A 17,314-nucleotide genomic window follows, 5' to 3' on the forward strand; every position below is an offset into this window, starting at 1 on the left:
GGGGCCTAAAGTAGCGCTGTCTTTTCCCCCCCCAGCCCGAGATCCCTGCTGTTAGTTGAAAACACACATGCTATAAGCACAGACACCGTACATCCTTCTGCATGAAATAAAACTTTAATGAACATACATATTTACTTTCCTGTTTTTTATTACTATATAGAAAAATGAAAAAGATGAAAAAAAGAAAGACGATGATGATGATAAAGGTAGGGAGTTGAAATGTTAATGCCATACTTACACCCCTTTTACACAGGTCAGCAATTTTGCTAGAAACGCTCCTTTGGCCAATAAACGTGTCAACGATTAGGGAAAACACCTGCTCCTTGACTGATCGTATCTTTTGTGTGGCGGTAAAATTTATCACTATTGGCCCCACATCTCTCTGTGTTAACAGGTGACGTGTGGCCTGGTCGCTCAATTACTTATACCTTCTGAAGGCACTGCAATGTTTGTGTCGGGCCGTGTAAAAAGACCTTTACAGTGCACTGGTCATTTCATGAACACACATTGTCAGCAATAGGGTTGTTTGTGCAGGACGACAACCAGTAGTGGATTATAATAGGGGCGTTTCGGGCGGCAGTCCGGGGCCCTGAGCTCCTGGGGGGCCCATGACCACGCAAAAAGACTAATACTTTCAGTGGTGTACTGTCTCCTGGCTACACTTCCGCCATGATTTGCAAAAATCACAGTTTTTTTTATGGCAATTTTGCACAAATCAGGACATCATGACATTATCTATCCTGTACTATGAACGCCAGGCTAGTGCTACCATAGTTACAGTGGGGTGGGGGGGCCCAGGCTTGGTGAAAAGCCTGGGCCTATGGTAAAGTTAATCCGCCCCTGACAACAACAGTGGATTTTACACATTTGTGAAAATCTGCAGAGTATTACAGCACAGGCAATGTATTTTTTTGTGTGTGTGTGAAGATAATGTTGTCTTAGGCATTTACTATGCTGTTTTTAGCATCCAAAAACAATAGATAAAACTATAATGAATGAAACCATGCAAAAATTATAGATAGCTAATACCAATACTGTAGTGTGTGTGTGTGTGTGTGTGTGTGTTGACAACAAAGCATAATTAAAACAAAGACTGCTGAGAGATTTCAGCTCTGAAGCCTTCATAACAATAAATGCAAGTTGTGGCTATGTTCACATGCTCAGTATTTTGCAACCCAAACCAGGAGTGGATTGAAAACACAGAAAGGCTATGTTCACACACTGTTGAAATTGAGTGGATGGCCATCATTTATAATTGCCGTTATTTTAAAACAATGCCCGTTGTTTTGAAATAATGGCTGGTATTTGCCATTAAATAATGGCCATCATTTAAATTTCAACAGTGTGTGAACATAGCCTTTCTGTGTTTTCAATCCACTCCTGGTTTGAGTTGCAAAATACTAAGCAAAAATACTGTGTGTGTGAACATAGCCTTAAGGCCCTATTACACAAAACGATTATCGGCCGTATTCTGACGTTACGGCAGATATTTGTCTTGTGTAATAGAAGACAACGATCAGCCGACATGAACGATGTCGATGTTGAAAGGCTAACGACTTAGCGGCGATTTGCTGCCGCCGCTCTGTGGAATAGGAGCGCCAGCAGCAGATCACCCGGGCAGCCCCCTGTGGACCCCCGACTCTCACCCGCTTGCTGCCGATGCATGTAATAGCGCTGGCAGCAAGCAGGGAACGAGGAGAAAATGAGCGCTGACAGCGCTTGTTTGCTTCTCTCTTTAGCCCCGTGTAATAGGGGCTTTATACTATAACACAAGCTATAACTCATCAGGGCAAAATAAGTATCTATCTGTCTATGTTGTAACATGGTGGACATGCCCTTTAAAAATAATACACAAAACTGTCTTTCCAGGTCCTCCCTGTGGTCCAATTTCCTGTAATGAGAAAATCACAAGTTTGCAGAAAAAGATAAAGACTGAAATCCAGCAATTAAAGGAAAGTTTGAACATGGTAAGAAGCAATGCGTTGTAGAAAGCCGTAGCATTGGGGTATTTGCAGAAGACAGGAAGCAGTGATTTGATAGATGAGGAAGCTAAAAATGTAAATTGGAAAGCAATGGGATAAGCACTTCTCCTATACTCTGTATATTGTGTCCTTCTCAGGTTACCCTTTGGCTGCAGCTTCATATTCCACAGATTGAGGACGGGAATAACTTTGGAGTTGCAGTTCAGGTGAGTCATGTGACCCTCATCCATGATGTAACATTGCAGTTTATATTGGCTGGTACTATGTTAGACTTTTCTGTTCCTAGGAAAAAGTATTTGAACTGATGACAAATGTGAGGACAAAGATAGATGCATCTCATACTCAGATATCCAAGTAAGTGACACCTCTACATGGCATGACGTTATATCAACTCGATTTATTAAAGGTTTTGTCTAATAAAGATGGGTCCCCTACCCTGAAAGTTGGTGGTCTCAAGATGCCTGTGCATGTTACACGGACAGACTTTCATCTGAACGGCTAGCATGTAACACTACTTTTTTAGATTTTTTTCTTTTATTCGTGAACATAAATGAGCAGATCATAGCAATCCAGTATGCAGCATGCGATCAAGACATATAGAACTATAGCAAGTCTGGTGATACATAAATACAGTTCAGTATAAAATACAAGACAATGAAGATACAAGTGGAAAATGAGGTAGCATAGACTGGTATGGGGAAAAGAGGAGGAGGGAGGAAGAAGAAAACACACTCAATGGCAAAATAAATAACGCACCAAGAATGAGTTGTTGGAATCCAATAAATCTTCAAATTTATGAATGCAATGATAATATATGTAAGTAATTACAATGTTAGAGTGAAAGGATAGGTTGGTACAATTGTAAGGAGTGTCTAGTACCGTTGGGCACCTCTACCCTGGAAACGGCATGGTAGCATATAGGTTCTGTATGACATCCTGATGCACATCAGACCTGTGGATCCTGCACACTCTTAGGTTGCTGAACCTGGAATCCCAGTTACTTCCGTAATGCACGATTGGCAAGAAATCTTGCATGTCAAGGACGTGTTGCAATCTGCTGGAGATACCTTGGGAAACTGTTGCTGTGTGTGTGGGAGCATTATACTTCTGAAAGTACCAGTAGGAAGCCCTGGTATGAGGCAACACAAGTGGCTGCAGGATGTCCTGCACATTTCAAAGAGCTGTTAGTGTCCCTCATATTCCTAGAGGGCGGGTTCACACTCAGGGTCCATTTACACAGAAAGATTATCTGACAGATTATCCGCCAAAGATTTGAAGCCAAAGCCAGGAACAGACTACAAAGATCTGGTCATAAAGGAAAGCTTGAGATCTCTAATTTTTTTCAAATTCATTCCTGGCTTTGGCTTCAAATCTTTGCCAGATAATCTTTTTGTGTAAATGGACCCTGAGGAATCCGGGCGCATAACCCAACACAGATTCTGTCGCTCAACCGCATCTCCACCCATGCCATAGACTCCATTCTATGGTCGGGCAGATTCCGCCATCCACCCAAAGAATTGACGTCAATTATTTAGGCGGACGGCAGAATTCGCCCGGCACGGGGGGGACATACACGTGGGCACGAACAAGCGGCGGAATCGGCAGCTGGTCATCTGCCTGAATTCCGTAGTGTGAACGCACCCTAAGGATGACCGACTATCATACCATATGCACTGGCTTCTCAAACCATCACACCAGCAGATGGGGCAGTGTGTTACTCCACAGCAAAGGCACTCACAACGCCACCATACGTGGACCCAACTGTAGTTGGATTCCAAACAGAACCTGGATTAATTGCTAAGAACGTTACGGATCTGGTTTTTAGCAGTCCAGGTTTTTCATTTACGACATCACTGTATCTGCATCTTCACATGAATACTCTGATGTTAGGAACAATGGTCTAAGGCCATAAAGCAAAGATACAGACACCATCCCCAACAATGAAATGTTGGATTGCCAACTTCACAAAGGGGATGGGGATGTTGCAGAGATGGATAAGGACCAGGGCCGGTAAGTTAGGCAGCATGTAAATGTAACTGTACACTGATCCTGCAGAAGTTATACTGTACATCATTTGTTTAGCTTCTTATTGCCTAGTGTTGTGCAACCTCTACCTGTAAGCTCAATACAACGATATACCATTAGCACTGGAGGACCATTAGGTCTTTTTTTCTCTAGTCGGATGACAAATATGGATGGAACCAGCAGGACAGGCTTCTCATCATGTCATTTTTGCCTTCTTTAGATATCTCTCCGATCGAGGAGATGCTGTAGCCAAAGCGTCAAAAAGTCCCCATGTGGTAAGCCTATGCATAGATTGCCCCTAAAGGGAATGGGTCACCAGAAAATGACATCAATGAAATCAAATTTTATGTTTTATACTTTTCCATTTTTCTATGTTATACAATAATCCTGAAATCAGTTTTAATTTTCACCACTAAAACAAAGTTGATACTTCCAGTTCTATTTGTGATAAGGGGAAGGCCAATGAAACAGCGAAAACTTCCCCATAGAATGGCCTCTGCATAGGTCACCAAGGCCACAGAGCATGCTTACAAATGGGTTTCATACAAAAAAACAAGGTCTGGAGGTGTTCTTAGGGCGTGCTGTAAAGCACATCACTAAATGCTGTTTAAAAAAAAAAAAAAAAAAACAGCTCAGGCAAGATATCTGCCCCATTATTATGTACTTAAATATAAAATACATTACAATTAGAAAAAAAAAATCTGGCTAATAAGTTAAACAATGTAGGCGATATATTCTTTTTAAGAGGTTTCAGGATTCAAATTAGAATTTTTATATCCCCAGTTGTCTCTGTCCCCATAACCACTGAAGTGCTGTCCTTTTGCCTTTCTCAGGGTGATTATCGTGCACTTGTTCAGCAGCTGGATGAATCCCAGTACTGCGAGCTCCGGATCGCAGCTATGGACATAAGGAACTTCTATGTGAGTGTTTCAGGGTGGGGTTTTGTCTGTCAGTACGAGGCAATGTGTTGGCATGGGGGAAGCAGCATATAAAAGTGACAGCTGAAAAATAGACATGTTAACATAAAAAAAAAAATCTGAAATATTTTACCTCTAAGACTATACAAATGGTTAAATCCTAAACAGGAATAGAGACTGTTTATAGAGGAAGTAAGGTAATAGCAAAAACAGAACTTTAAGGCGGCTATGTGAACATAAACACAGCTGTTTTTTTTTCACTTGGAATATTGTTATAGCTTTTTTGAACCATTCTTTCAGATAGTTTTGCAGCCATTACGCAGCTTGGAAAAAAAAACATTGGGCTGTAAATGTCTAAAAAAAAAATAATACTTTTTTAAAGACAAAAATTACCCAAAAAGAGGCCTTTGTACTCAACAAGGTTTTCTGATATATGCCTTGGACTGCAGGGGAAAAAAGATACATACTTACCCAACCCACTCTCCTGCTGCTTTCCTGAGCTTCTGGTCCCTGCTGTCTTCATCTTCTTACACCTTCCTGTGCCACTTCATGCTGGCAGAAAATGCCCACTTAGGAAAATGATTGGCTGAGTGGGCATTTCCTACCTACAAAATAACAAAGGAATCAATAAGAAGAGGACCACAGGGGGGGCTAAACGCAGACCAGGTGAGTATTTTTCCTTTTTTTTTTCCCCTGCAGCCTGAAGCATGTATGTAAAAACTGCATGGGTGGAAAGACCCTTACATTTTAAGGCTACATTCACACAATGTATATTTTCGTAAAACCACGGCCGTTGTACAATGGCCGTGATTATTACGAAAATATACCTTACTTTGCCGTCTATGGGATCCCGGCCGGAGTGTATGCACATACTATACGCTCGGGCCGGGATCCCTAGCGGCACCGCAAACAACTGACATTGAACTTTATTGAATAGCGGCCGCAGAAACCCTGTCAGTGCACACTATGAAGCGAGCAGCTCCAGCGGCTCGCTCCATAGTGTGCAGTGGAGAGTTCTGATGCGGGCACGCACGGATGCGCCTGCATCAGAACTCTGCAGCCCTAAAGATCATCTGACCGGTACTGCAGTACCAGCTGGGATCATCTTTTCAGAGACCGCCCGTTCCGTGACCCTACCGGGTCATAGAAGGGCCGGTCTCATACGAGGTCTGAACATAGCCTAAGGCTATGTTCACACTACGTATATTTGAGGCTGTATAGCAACCAAAACAAGGAGTGGATTGAAAACACAGAAAGGCTCTGTTCACATAATGTTGTAATTGAGTGGATGGCCGTCATTTAATGTCAAATATTTGCTGTTATTTTAAAACAACGGCTGTTATATTGAAATAATGGCAGTTATTTACTGTTATATGGCGGCCATCCACTCAATTTCAACATTATGTGAACAGAGCCTTTCTGTGTTTTCAATCCACTCCTGGTTTTGGTTGCTATGAGGACCTGACATGAGGACCAAATACAGCCTCAAATATACATAGTGTGAACCCAGCCTAAAACTGTAATAATTACTGATGTAAATAAACTGACAAAAGTGATATGAAAATCCTAACTCTCATTAGCTGGTATAGGCACTGGTATAGGTCTGAATGTAGCTGGATTTGGGCACTTTGAGAGTTGCAGTTTGATCAGATCCTAGCTGCTTGTAGTAGGTCCTCCATGTCTAAAAATGACATATAAGTTAGTTCTGGTATAGTACCCAATACGCACCATATCTTTACAATTTGCAGTCATAAAATAAAGTGACCAAACCAATAGGAAATCAGAATTAGCAACTTTTTCATTATTTTAAGAATAATTACCAATAGCCTTATTTATACACAGAAATGCATAGCTGACTATTGAATTTTATAACTATATTGCTTGTCAGAATTAAATATAGGAGAGAACAAAGTATTTTAAACAGGAACTTACATATATTCCATAGAAAATAGATTCCATTATTTACTTTAAACAATCTATTTTTATATAGTCTATTAGGACATGATAAATTCATAAAGTGGGTGCAGCTTTAAAGGACACAACTTATTTTACAATGACCACTGTGCATACACCTTAAAGCGAATGTACCACTTCCATAAGTAAGAAAATATTTTTATACGACCTGGCCAGTGCTTGCTTGTAGAAATTGATAGTGCCCTCAAATTTTTAATGGTTCCTGTGATTTGCGCAGGTTTCTTTATATGCAAATGAGGTTACTTGTTGCACCAAGAGCCCCAACATCTCCTCCCTTGGGTGACTCGCTGAGGCAGAGCCAGACCGGGGCCTGACTTGATTCAGAAGGCTGCCACCTCACCCAGGGGGAGGAGATATCAGTGCACTGGGCCCGCCTCCAGTGCACCAAGTGACCTCATTTGCATATAGAGAAACTGGTGAAGATCGTCTGAAATTTGAAAAATGTACAGCGCCTTCAGATTTTTTTGCGATGGCACCGACTAGGTCATTTAAAAGTTTTCTTTTTTTGTTTTTTTTTTACTAATGAAAGTGGTACATTCAAAGCAATCTGTGATCATACTGCGTTGTGCATAATATGGGGACAGATCCAGTCCCACCCCCCAAAAAATGAGGTTATGCTGATTACTTAATGAAGAAAACACTGGTCCCATGAGTCACAGGACCTGACATATTTTTAGTGCCGAATGGGCTAACAGTCCAGAGAAGCTGTGGCCTCCACCTGAAACCAGCCACCTAACCAGACAGATTACACATTGTGGTACGTTTCTTCCTAACATTATTATTTCCTTCCTCAGGCCATGCTATATGATATCATTGTCAAGAATTACAGCAAGATTAAAAAACCTCGTGGAGACGCCAAGAGGCTCATCTACTAAACACACCTCTTGTATCATTCACTCTTAGCTGCGTAGATTTGCGATATTCGTCACATGACCTATCTGCATAGGATGTAGATTTCCATTTCTTGTAATTGAATCCCAGATTGATGCAATGACAAACGTGGAAGCAAAATAAACATATCAATGATTTCAAGACTGAGACCTTCTTTACATTAATCGAGTCAGTTCCAATAAATGAAATTTTTGGATTTTTAAGTTAGTACAATAACATAACTAGATAACTAGCCTATCTAGAATAACCTTATAAAATAGAATATTGCCATGCCCTATGCCTCGTCCACTATTGTCAGAGGTCATGTGCTACCATTTGCTACACTAGCTAGTCGGCTTATTTCCACATTCAGGGCTTCATTAGTCCAGTCATTTCTGATATCTTCAAGGTGAGTGTCAAAGTCAATAAGTCGCTGGTAGTCCTTAGCCTGAAGAAGGTGCCTTGTAATACGCTGAGTCTCTTCCCAATGGCCCCACATTACCCTATGAGAAAAATGTAAAACAATATAAATACACTAACTACCACAGGGTATGCTCCAACACACTTACAGTATAGGGCTGGGTTCACACTACATATATTTCAGTCAGTATTGTGGTCCTCATATTGCAACCAAAACCAGGAGTGGATTAAAAACACAGAAAGGATCTGTTCACACAATGGTGAAATTGAGTGGATGGCCGCCATATAACAGTAAATAACTGCCATTATTTCAATATAACAGCCGTTGTTTTATAATAACAGCAAATATTTGCCATTATATGGCAGTCATCCACTCAATTTCAACATTGTGTGAAAAGATCCTTTCTGTGTTTTCAATCCACTCCTGGTTTTGGTTGCAATATGAGGACCACAATACTGACTGAAATATATGTAGTGTGAACCCAGCCTGAGGCAGCGTTCACACTATGTTTTGGCCAAGCTTTGAATACATAAAAAAAAAAAATCTAAATGGCATAATGACAAATCCATGATCGAAAAGACTCGGCTCTCATTCATTTCAATGAACAAATATAGTCAGCTGACAGTCTCTGACAGAAAAGTGCAGCAAACTAGCTGACTGTGTTTGGGCCATTGAAATGAATAGGGTCAGTGGCTGCCCAAGCACTGATACGGGGGCATGCCATTTTGACATTTTTCTGATGCATCTGTGGCTCATATGGGCAAAACATGGTGTTAATGAGCACTTACTTATAGTTACCATTTTTTTTATTACCCACAGGCATGATGATTTGATTTTAGATCAGTCAGGTTCAGACGACAACTGTTCAGGAGAACGAGTCAGAAGTCCATGCAGACTTTTAATGCAAGTCTATGTGGTCCATCTAGGTCCCAGACACAGAGCTGCAGCGTGGTCTTCTCCCCTCTTGTCTTACTGATCGGTCATGGTCTGACACGTCCCTCTGTCGTAATAAGGCTGCGTTCACACAACGTTTTTGCTATCTGTTTTTTTCATCCATTTTTTTTGCAAAAAATGGATAAAAAACGGATTAAAAAATGGATGGAAAAAAACGCTGCAACTGTGTGCATCCGTTTTTCCATTGACTTCCATTATAAAAAAAAAAAAAAAAAGGTGTTTTTTTTTTTTTTTTTTTTACCCAGATCCATTTTTAATCCGTTTTATGGATGTCAATAGAAAAACGGATGCAGACAGTTGCATCCGTTTTATCCATCGTTTTTTTTGCAAAGAACGGATAAAAATACGAATTGCAAAACGTAGTGTGAACTCAGCCTAACTGATCTGAGGTCCTACAGCACTGTGGAACCAGGTACAGGAGTTGGCAAAAGATGCCACAATGTCAGTTCAAGTTTTATTCCATATCCAAGAAAATCACAGCAACGTTTCCACCCTTAGTGTGAGTAATGTTTTGACTCTTAGTGTGATGTCTATATAAAACCTAAGGGTCGAAACATTGCTGTGATTTTCTCAGATATGGATTAAAACTTCAAGGAGTATTGATGAAATGTGGATGCTGTTAGACTCCTTCACCATTTACGTCTCTCCGACGTGTCACATGGTTTTTTAATGACAGGTACTCTTTAAATATAGCTGCAAACATTCCGCTTCTGTGCAGCAACACACCAGGGGACATGAGGCAGCACTTAAACTAGTGTGATGTCTCACCATTTACAGTTTTATAATACATTTCAAATTTTCTAAGTTGTTTTTTTTGTTTTTTTGTTTTTTACATGGATGACGGATGTGGCATCATCAAATACTATGCAATGGTGCTTACAAAGTTTTTTCCTTGGGAACCCACTGTTTGTTGGTGTTTTGATGTAGAACCGTTAAAGGGGGGATGCCAGGATTGGGTGACAGACGCTCATTATCCATCTAAATAGGAAAAAGAAATACACTAAGAGAAATGCTCACCAAAGAGAGAGCTTATTGTATTTTCTTTAAGCACACCCTCTTACCAATATTAACACTGTATCATCCTGGTATTCAGCTATCAGGGAGGCTGAGCGAAGAGTTGCAGCGTTGATACTGAAAAATAGAACTTTATTTAAGCACTGTACCAAAATAAAAAAAAAAGTCACCACTCTCCGGAGTACCCCTTAAAGCAACTCTGGGTATTATCTTTTTATCACATTTATGTTAAAGTGGTATTCCCCCCAAAAGCAAAACATGAAATGCTGAAATGTTTCCAAGCCTAGATGGTTTTACTCACCAAGGCCCCCTGAGTATTTTGAGCCATCCCCCGTCTTTCTAGCTGCCACTGTTCCTGAGTTACAATTTTTTTTTTTTAAAAAAAGCTCACCTATATCCAAGGAAACTACATTTCCCATCGTGCAGTGCACCTCCCTGATTGGTCTATGGTGTAACAGAGCTGATACCCACAGGATATAGCAGAGGTGATGTAGTAAGGTAGCAGAAGCTGTAGCAGTGAGGTAGCAGTGATGTAGCAGAGAGGAGGTAGCAGTGATGTAGCAGAGAGGAGGTAGCAGTGAAGTAGCAGAGGGGGGTAGCAGTAATGTAGCAGAGGGGAGGTAGCAGTAATGTAGCAGAGGGAGGGTAGCAGTAATGTAGCAGAGGAGAGGTAGCAGTAATGTAGCAGAGTGGGGTAGCAGTAATGTAGCAGAGGGAGGTAGCAGTGATGTAGCAGAGGGGGGTAGCAGTAATGTAGCAGAGGGGAGGTAGCAGTAATGTAGCAGAGGGGAGGTAGCAGTGATGTAGCAGAGAGGAGGTAGCAGTGAAGTAGCAGAGGGGGGTAGCAGTGATGTAGCAGAGGGGAGGTAGCAGTGATGTAGCAGAGGGGAGGTAGCAGTGATGTAGCAGAGTGGGGTAGCAGTAATGTAGCAGAGGGAGGTAGCAGTGATGTAGCAGAGGGGGGTAGCAGTAATGTAGCAGAGGGGAGGTAGCAGTAATGTAGCAGAGGGGAGGTAGCAGTGATGTAGCAGAGAGGAGGTAGCAGTGAAGTAGCAGAGGGGGGTAGCAGTGATGTAGCAGAGGGGAGGTAGCAGTAATGTAGCAGAGGGGAGGTAGCAGTGATGTAGCAGAGGGGAGGTAGCAGTAATGTAGCAGAGGGGAAGTAGCAGTAATGTAGCAGAGGGGAGGTAGCAGTAATGTAGCAGATGGGGGTAGCAGTAATGTAGCAGAGGGGATGTAGCAGTGAGGTAGCACGGGCAAGGTGGCAGTGAGGTAGCACGAGCAAGGTGGCAGTGATGTAGCAGAGAGGAGGTAGCAGTGAAGTAGCAGAGGGGAGGTAGCAGTGAAGTAGCAGAGGGGAGGTAGCAGTGAAGTAGCAGAGGGGGGTAGCAGCAAAGTAGCAGAGGGGAGGTAGCAGTGAAGTAGCAGAGGGGAGGTAGCAGTAATGTAGCAGAGGGAGGGTAGCAGTGAAGTAGCAGAGGGGAGGTAGCAGTGAAGTAGCAGAGGGGAGGTAGCAGTGAAGTAGCAGAGGGGAGGCAGCAGTGAAGTAGCAGAGGGCAGGCAGCAGTGAAGTAGCAGAGGGGCGGTAGCAGTCATGTAGCAGAGGGGAGGTAGCAGTGATGTAGCAGAGGGGAGGTAGCAGTGATGTAGCAGAGGGGAGGTAGCAGTGATGTAGCAGAGGGGAGGTAGCAGTGATGTAGCAGAGGGGAGGTAGCAGTGATGTAGCAGAGGGGAGGTAGCAGTGATGTAGCAGAGGGAAGGTAGCAGTGATGTAGCAGAGGGGAGGTAGCAGTGATGTAGCAGAGGGGAGGTAGCAGTCATGTAGCAGAGGAGAGGTAGCAGTGATGTAGCAGAGGGGAAGGTAGCAGTAAAGTAGCAGTGAAGTAGCAGAGGGGTAAAGTGGCTGAGTTGGCAGAAAAAGCTGCAAAATGTGTGACAAAACCCCCTCCCCTCCGCGACATGGCTCTATTGATTCGAATGGAGCCGTGTCACAGAGAGGAGATTGTAACACTGGGGGCAGGAGGGCTCGCCTCCAATGTTTCAGGCTGTGTCAGTGGCCGGGAATAGACCAGTGCCGTGCACGGGGACCAGGCCGCAGTTCAAATAAAAGAACTGACGCACCAGTGCAGGTCTATTGATGTAAAAATCTTAATGCGATGTACCTGCTGGTACATTCACGTTAATAAAACACATGTCAAATGTAATGGTTACAGTGATGTGGTGGAAACCAGTATCCATTAAATAGAGTTGCTGACCTTGTATCTCTAAGACCAGCGTTTGCTTGGTAGAACCCTGCAATTACCAGTCCTTGAAGAGCGCTCCAGGAGTCTATCTGTGGGCACAGCATGATAAATCACAGTCAAATCCAGGAATAAAGCAGAGACAATGGCACACACAGTAAAGGGTAAGCGGTGGCATTGTTTGTTTCTCTTTTTGCCTTTGGTTATTTTGCACATCATGTGCGTCATAATGTCACAATGACCCTTTGCAGGACATGTACATTGTTTCTTGAATAAGAAAATCTACGTACCTGTGTTAGAGCCACCTCTAGACTGAGTGCAAGCGGCAGCTGGTGGCTGATAGGGACACAGTCACATAATGTCAGGCAGCCCGGTGTCCTGCGCCCCAGGAGAGCCCCACTCACTGTGCTGTGTGGATAGCGGGCGGCATGTAAAATCATCTTCACATACACACGTGTGCTCAGCTCAACCTCACACATTGTCCTGGGAAAGAACAGAAAGACAACACATCCAGGTAAAGCTCCATAAAACATCACCATAACATGATGGTCCATGGTTTACTAGGTGTTTCACAAAACAATACTAAACGCTGATATTTTGGGCACGTTCACGAGTACTTAATCCGCCGCAGATTTCACAGTGTGCATTTGATGCCACTTTACATAAAAACGCTATATAATAATATACAATACATTTTTATTGACAAAATTGCTATTAGGCCGGTTACACACAGGTGTATTTTAGCCCCTAGCGACCGAACCAATGTTCTTCTTTACTGACATATTAAAACTGCGTATCCGTGCTGTCAGTTTCCCTTGGCCAATCACACCAGCACTGCATACACCTCCTCACCGCTGCTGCTGTGTGATCTGACGTGTTGCTTTATCCCTGGCTGACAGTGCACAGAGGTGGGTCTGCTTCTGCCCTGCTGTCCGGTATTTTTGGGCTGACAACTGCCTCCTCTAGCTGTCAATCATTCTGGAGGTGGTGGCTGGAGAACAGGGCGGGTGCAGACAGTCACAGAACCAGGATAAAGAATTTTTTTTTTTAGCAACAGGCCGGGTCACACCGCAATGCTAATGGTATGTATACAATGATGGTGTGATCGGCTGAGCAAGTACTTCCTATGTGTTAGGATGGAGATAAGGAAGCTCTGAGCAGGGGATAGGCAGGGGTGGCAGGTGAGTATTTTTTCTGCCACCCTGAGCAGGTTTAAACATTAAAATATTCTTCTGGAGACGATTAAGCTAAGGGTGGCAGAAAGAATAAATGGAGCAAAAGAGTTGGATGTTCAGTCATCTGGTTGGAACATAGTGCCGCACACTCCCCTTGTCCCCGGGTTGTATCTCAGGAGTGCAGCAAGTCTCAGCACCCGCTGCAATCAGTAGCTTCTGACATGTCTCCAGCACAGGTTACTCCAAAAGTTTGCTATGAGGCCCAGCCCAGCGATTGGTTGCTGTGTGAAAAACAAAGCTGAATGTACCACCAGTTACATCGCTTTGTATTTTCTACATTACCCGACCAGTGCAAGGATGCTGGTGTCGCAGTCTTGTTTTAGAACCGGCACCTGGTTCCCTGGGGACAGGCCAGCGTGACCATCTCCCCTTTGTGACCTGGCTCTATTGATTTCAATGGAGCTGCGTCACAGAGGGGTAGGGGTTTCCTCACACTGGGGGGCCGGCTGGCCTATCCTTATTGCACCGGGAGGGACGGTGCTGAAGAATAGATCGGAGCCGTGTGCAGGAACCAACACGGACCGTGCCACCGGCAGCCCCACGCTGGTCTGTGTAATGTAAAAACACAAAGCGATGTAAAAGTGATGGTGGTACATTCACTTTAAGGGTGCCTTCACACGTACCGTATCGCTGCATTTTTAACGCTGCATTTTTTACATGCGCGTTTTGATTTTCATGTGAACATCAAAACTCGTATATAAAAATCGCACCAAAAACGCAGCGATAAAAACGCAGCATTACAAATGCAGCGATACGGTACGTGTGAAGGCACCCTTAAAGTGAATGTACCACCAGGCCCAGGCAGAAGCACTGGAGGCGGGCCGACCCACCCCCAGTGGGAAGAAACCCTAGCCCCTCCATGACGTGACTCCATTAGAATCAATGGAACCCTATCATAGAGGGGTGGGGGTTTCCTCCCACTAAAGGTGGGTTGGCCCGCCTCCAGTGCTTCAGCCTGGGCCTAGTGGTACAGTCACTTTAGTAAATTGCGACCAATACTGGTACATATTACATAGGGACCACATGGAAATGATGGTGAGCAGCCAGCAATAGGTATAACATACACCACAGCATGAGAGGAGGCAGCAGGCAAAGGGGGGGAGCTCTATAGACACCTATCAGTGCATTAGGACATGGCTCATGGACATAGACATCAATCAGTTCAGTAGGACATTGCTTATGGACATAGACATCAATCAGTGCAGTAGGACATGGCTCATGGACATAGACATCTATCAGTGCAGTAGGACATGGCTCATGGACATAGACATCTATCAGTGCAGTAGGACATGGCTCAGGGACAGACATCTATCAGTGCAGCAGGACATGGCTCATGGACCGTGACACCTATCAGTGGAGTAGGACATGGCTCATGGACCGTGACACCTATCAGTGCAGCAGGACATGGCTCATGGACATAGACACCTATCAGTGCAGTAGGACATGGCTCATGGACATAGACACCTATCAGTGCAGTAGGACATGGCTCATGAACATAGACACCTATCAGTGCAGCAGGACATGGCTCATGGACATTGACACCTATCAGTGCAGTAGGACATGGCTCATGGACATAGACACCTATCAGTGCAGTAGGACATGGCTCATGGACATAGACACCTATCAGTGCAGTAGGACATGGCTCATAGGACATAGACACCTATCAGTGCAGTAGGACATGGCTCATGGACATAGACACCTATCAGTGCAGTAGGACATGGCTCATGGACATAGACACCTATCAGTGCAGTAGGACATGGCTCATGGACATAGACACGTATCAGTGCAGTAGGACATGGCTCATGGACATAGACACCTATCAGTGCAGTAGGACATGGCTCATGGACATAGACACCTATCAGTGCAGTAGGACATGGCTCATAGGACATAGACACCTATCAGTGCAGTAGGACATGGCTCATGAACATAGACACCTATCAGTGCAGTAGGACATGGCTCATGGACATAGACACCTATCAGTGCAGTAGGACATGGCTCATAGGACATAGACACCTATCAGTGCAGTAGGACATGGCTCATGAACATAGACACCTATCAGTGCAGTAGGACATGGCTCATGGACATAGACACCTATCAGTGCAGTAGGACATGGCTCATAGGACATAGACACCTATCAGTGCAGTAGGACATGGCTCATGGACATAGACACCTATCAGTGCAGTAGGACATGGCTCATGGACATAGACACCTATCAGTGCAGTAGGACATGGCTCATAGGACATAGACACCTATCAGTGCAGTAGGACATGGCTCATGGACATAGACACCTATCAGTGCAGTAGGACATAGCTATTATATTTCACCATCTGCAAGGAGGAACAACAATGCCCGCTCCTAATCCCAATCCCAGTGCATTGTGTACACGGAGCACATGGCTGCAGCGATCCCATCCGCCCTCCCTATACAGAGACTTCCCATGTACTGCCGCTGCCAGGCACCACGGTGACACCGCTATCAGCTACCCGTACTAACAGCTGGCAGTGATATACACTAACCTGACAGCTCCCGGACCACCGCTTCACCGGCTGCTGCTCTCCGCCCCCAAACTACTCTGATTGGTGTAGACGCGTGACAACGCCCAAGTGCTGTGTTGTGATTGGAGGAACGCTCACCACTTCCGCTACTATCAGGAAGACGCTGAATCAGGGACTCGCGTGTGATGGGCGGGGCTTGAAACTGCGCCTGCGCACTTGGAACGTGCATGTGTGGCGTGTCACCGTGCGCCTATCTGTGGCAGAACAACAACCGCCAGCATACCCTGGCATGGCATGATGGGAGTTGTAGTTTTATAACAACTGGAGAGCCACTGGATGGGGATTACTGGTTTGTGAGATCTTCTGAATGGTGAAGTCCCAAGAAATCGTGGGAATCCCCCATTAAAACTGAAAACTCATGTTTAAACGAGTTACACAGTGCTATAAAACATGGCCACCTTCCTAAAGTGTTGGCTTCACTCATATCTCCAGGTCAGGTGTGGTAAACTCCATTTACTTCAATGGAACTGAGTTGCAAAACCCAAACCAAACTGTAGATAAGAGTGGTGCTGTCTGTGGAAGAAAGTGGCCATGTTTTTGTAGTGCTGGATAGCCCCTTAAAATGTGACAAAGGCACAATTGATGGAATGGTGAATAGGGTTTTAATGGAAATACTGCATCATGCACCACTATTCTTTTAAAAACAGCTGAAGCCTGATGGAGAACAACTAGCCCAGGCAGCGGTGGATTAATTGTACCCTGGGCCTTGGGTTTTCCACCCAATGTGGACCCCCCCCCACCAGTCCGTAGGCACACTGACACAGGACCCTAGCGCTATAGACTCACATCTGCACCCTCTGTGCATTCTCTATATAGTAGATGGCGCTCTGTGTACCACCAATAGAGTTGATGGCCCTCTGTGTAGGTGCCCCTATAGTAGATGGCCCCCTGTGTAGTGCACCTGTAGTAAATGGCCCCCTGTAGTACCCCTATAGTAGATGGCCCCCTGTGTAGTGCACCCGTAGTAAATGGCCCCCTGTAGTACCCCTATAGTAGATGGCCCCCTGTGTAGTGCACCCGTAGTAAATGGCCCCCTGTAGTACCCCCTATAGTAGATGGCCCCCTGTGTAGTGCACCCGTAGTAAATGGCCCCCTGTGTAGTGAGCCTGTAGTAGATGGCCCCCTGT

The 17,314-nt window shown here is 44.4% G+C and overlaps 2 protein-coding genes across 2 annotated transcripts; one reads left to right on the top strand and one right to left on the bottom strand.

The window, feature by feature from the left end:
• Window positions 1-123: 123 nt before the first annotated feature.
• Window positions 124-7,930, top strand: LOC138785577 (proteasome activator complex subunit 1-like). Its single transcript, XM_069961657.1, has 7 exons — window positions 124-206; window positions 1,870-1,967; window positions 2,120-2,188; window positions 2,269-2,336; window positions 4,228-4,282; window positions 4,841-4,927; window positions 7,693-7,930. The coding sequence occupies exons 2-7, from the start codon at window positions 1,965-1,967 to the stop codon at window positions 7,771-7,773; spliced, it is 363 nt and encodes a 120-aa protein (XP_069817758.1). The 5' UTR covers window positions 124-206; window positions 1,870-1,964; the 3' UTR covers window positions 7,774-7,930.
• EMC9 (ER membrane protein complex subunit 9) lies at window positions 6,810-16,253 on the bottom strand. The gene is made up of 6 exons (XM_069961656.1): window positions 16,149-16,253; window positions 12,688-12,880; window positions 12,413-12,489; window positions 10,205-10,274; window positions 10,024-10,121; window positions 6,810-8,271 (listed from the first exon to the last, which is right to left on the bottom strand). The coding sequence occupies exons 2-6, from the start codon at window positions 12,874-12,876 to the stop codon at window positions 8,091-8,093; spliced, it is 615 nt and encodes a 204-aa protein (XP_069817757.1). The 5' UTR covers window positions 12,877-12,880; window positions 16,149-16,253; the 3' UTR covers window positions 6,810-8,090.
• Between the last annotated feature and the right edge of the window lie 1,061 nt (window positions 16,254-17,314).

Source organism: Dendropsophus ebraccatus, chromosome 3 (genome assembly GCF_027789765.1).
Source record: "Dendropsophus ebraccatus isolate aDenEbr1 chromosome 3, aDenEbr1.pat, whole genome shotgun sequence".
Taxonomy (NCBI): domain Eukaryota; kingdom Metazoa; phylum Chordata; class Amphibia; order Anura; family Hylidae; genus Dendropsophus; species Dendropsophus ebraccatus.

What these genes read in the sequence shown, in the direction of transcription:
- LOC138785577 (XM_069961657.1), top strand. An exon ending in TCTCATACTCAGATATCCAA is followed by an intron (nt 2,337 to 4,227) that starts GTAAGTGACACC and finishes TGCCTTCTTTAG; the next exon opens with ATATCTCTCCGATCGAGGAG. An exon ending in TGGACATAAGGAACTTCTAT is followed by an intron (nt 4,928 to 7,692) that starts GTGAGTGTTTCA and finishes TTCCTTCCTCAG; the next exon opens with GCCATGCTATATGATATCAT.
- EMC9 (XM_069961656.1), bottom strand. Translation starts at nt 12,876, where the DNA reads ATGTGTGAGGTTGAGCTGAGCACACGTGTGTATGTGAAGATGATTTTA. An exon ending in TAGAGGTGGCTCTAACACAG is followed by an intron (nt 12,490 to 12,687) that starts GTACGTAGATTT and finishes CTGTGCCCACAG; the next exon opens with ATAGACTCCTGGAGCGCTCT. An exon ending in GTTCCCAAGGAAAAAACTTT is followed by an intron (nt 8,272 to 10,023) that starts GTAAGCACCATT and finishes TTTTTCTCATAG; the next exon opens with GGTAATGTGGGGCCATTGGG.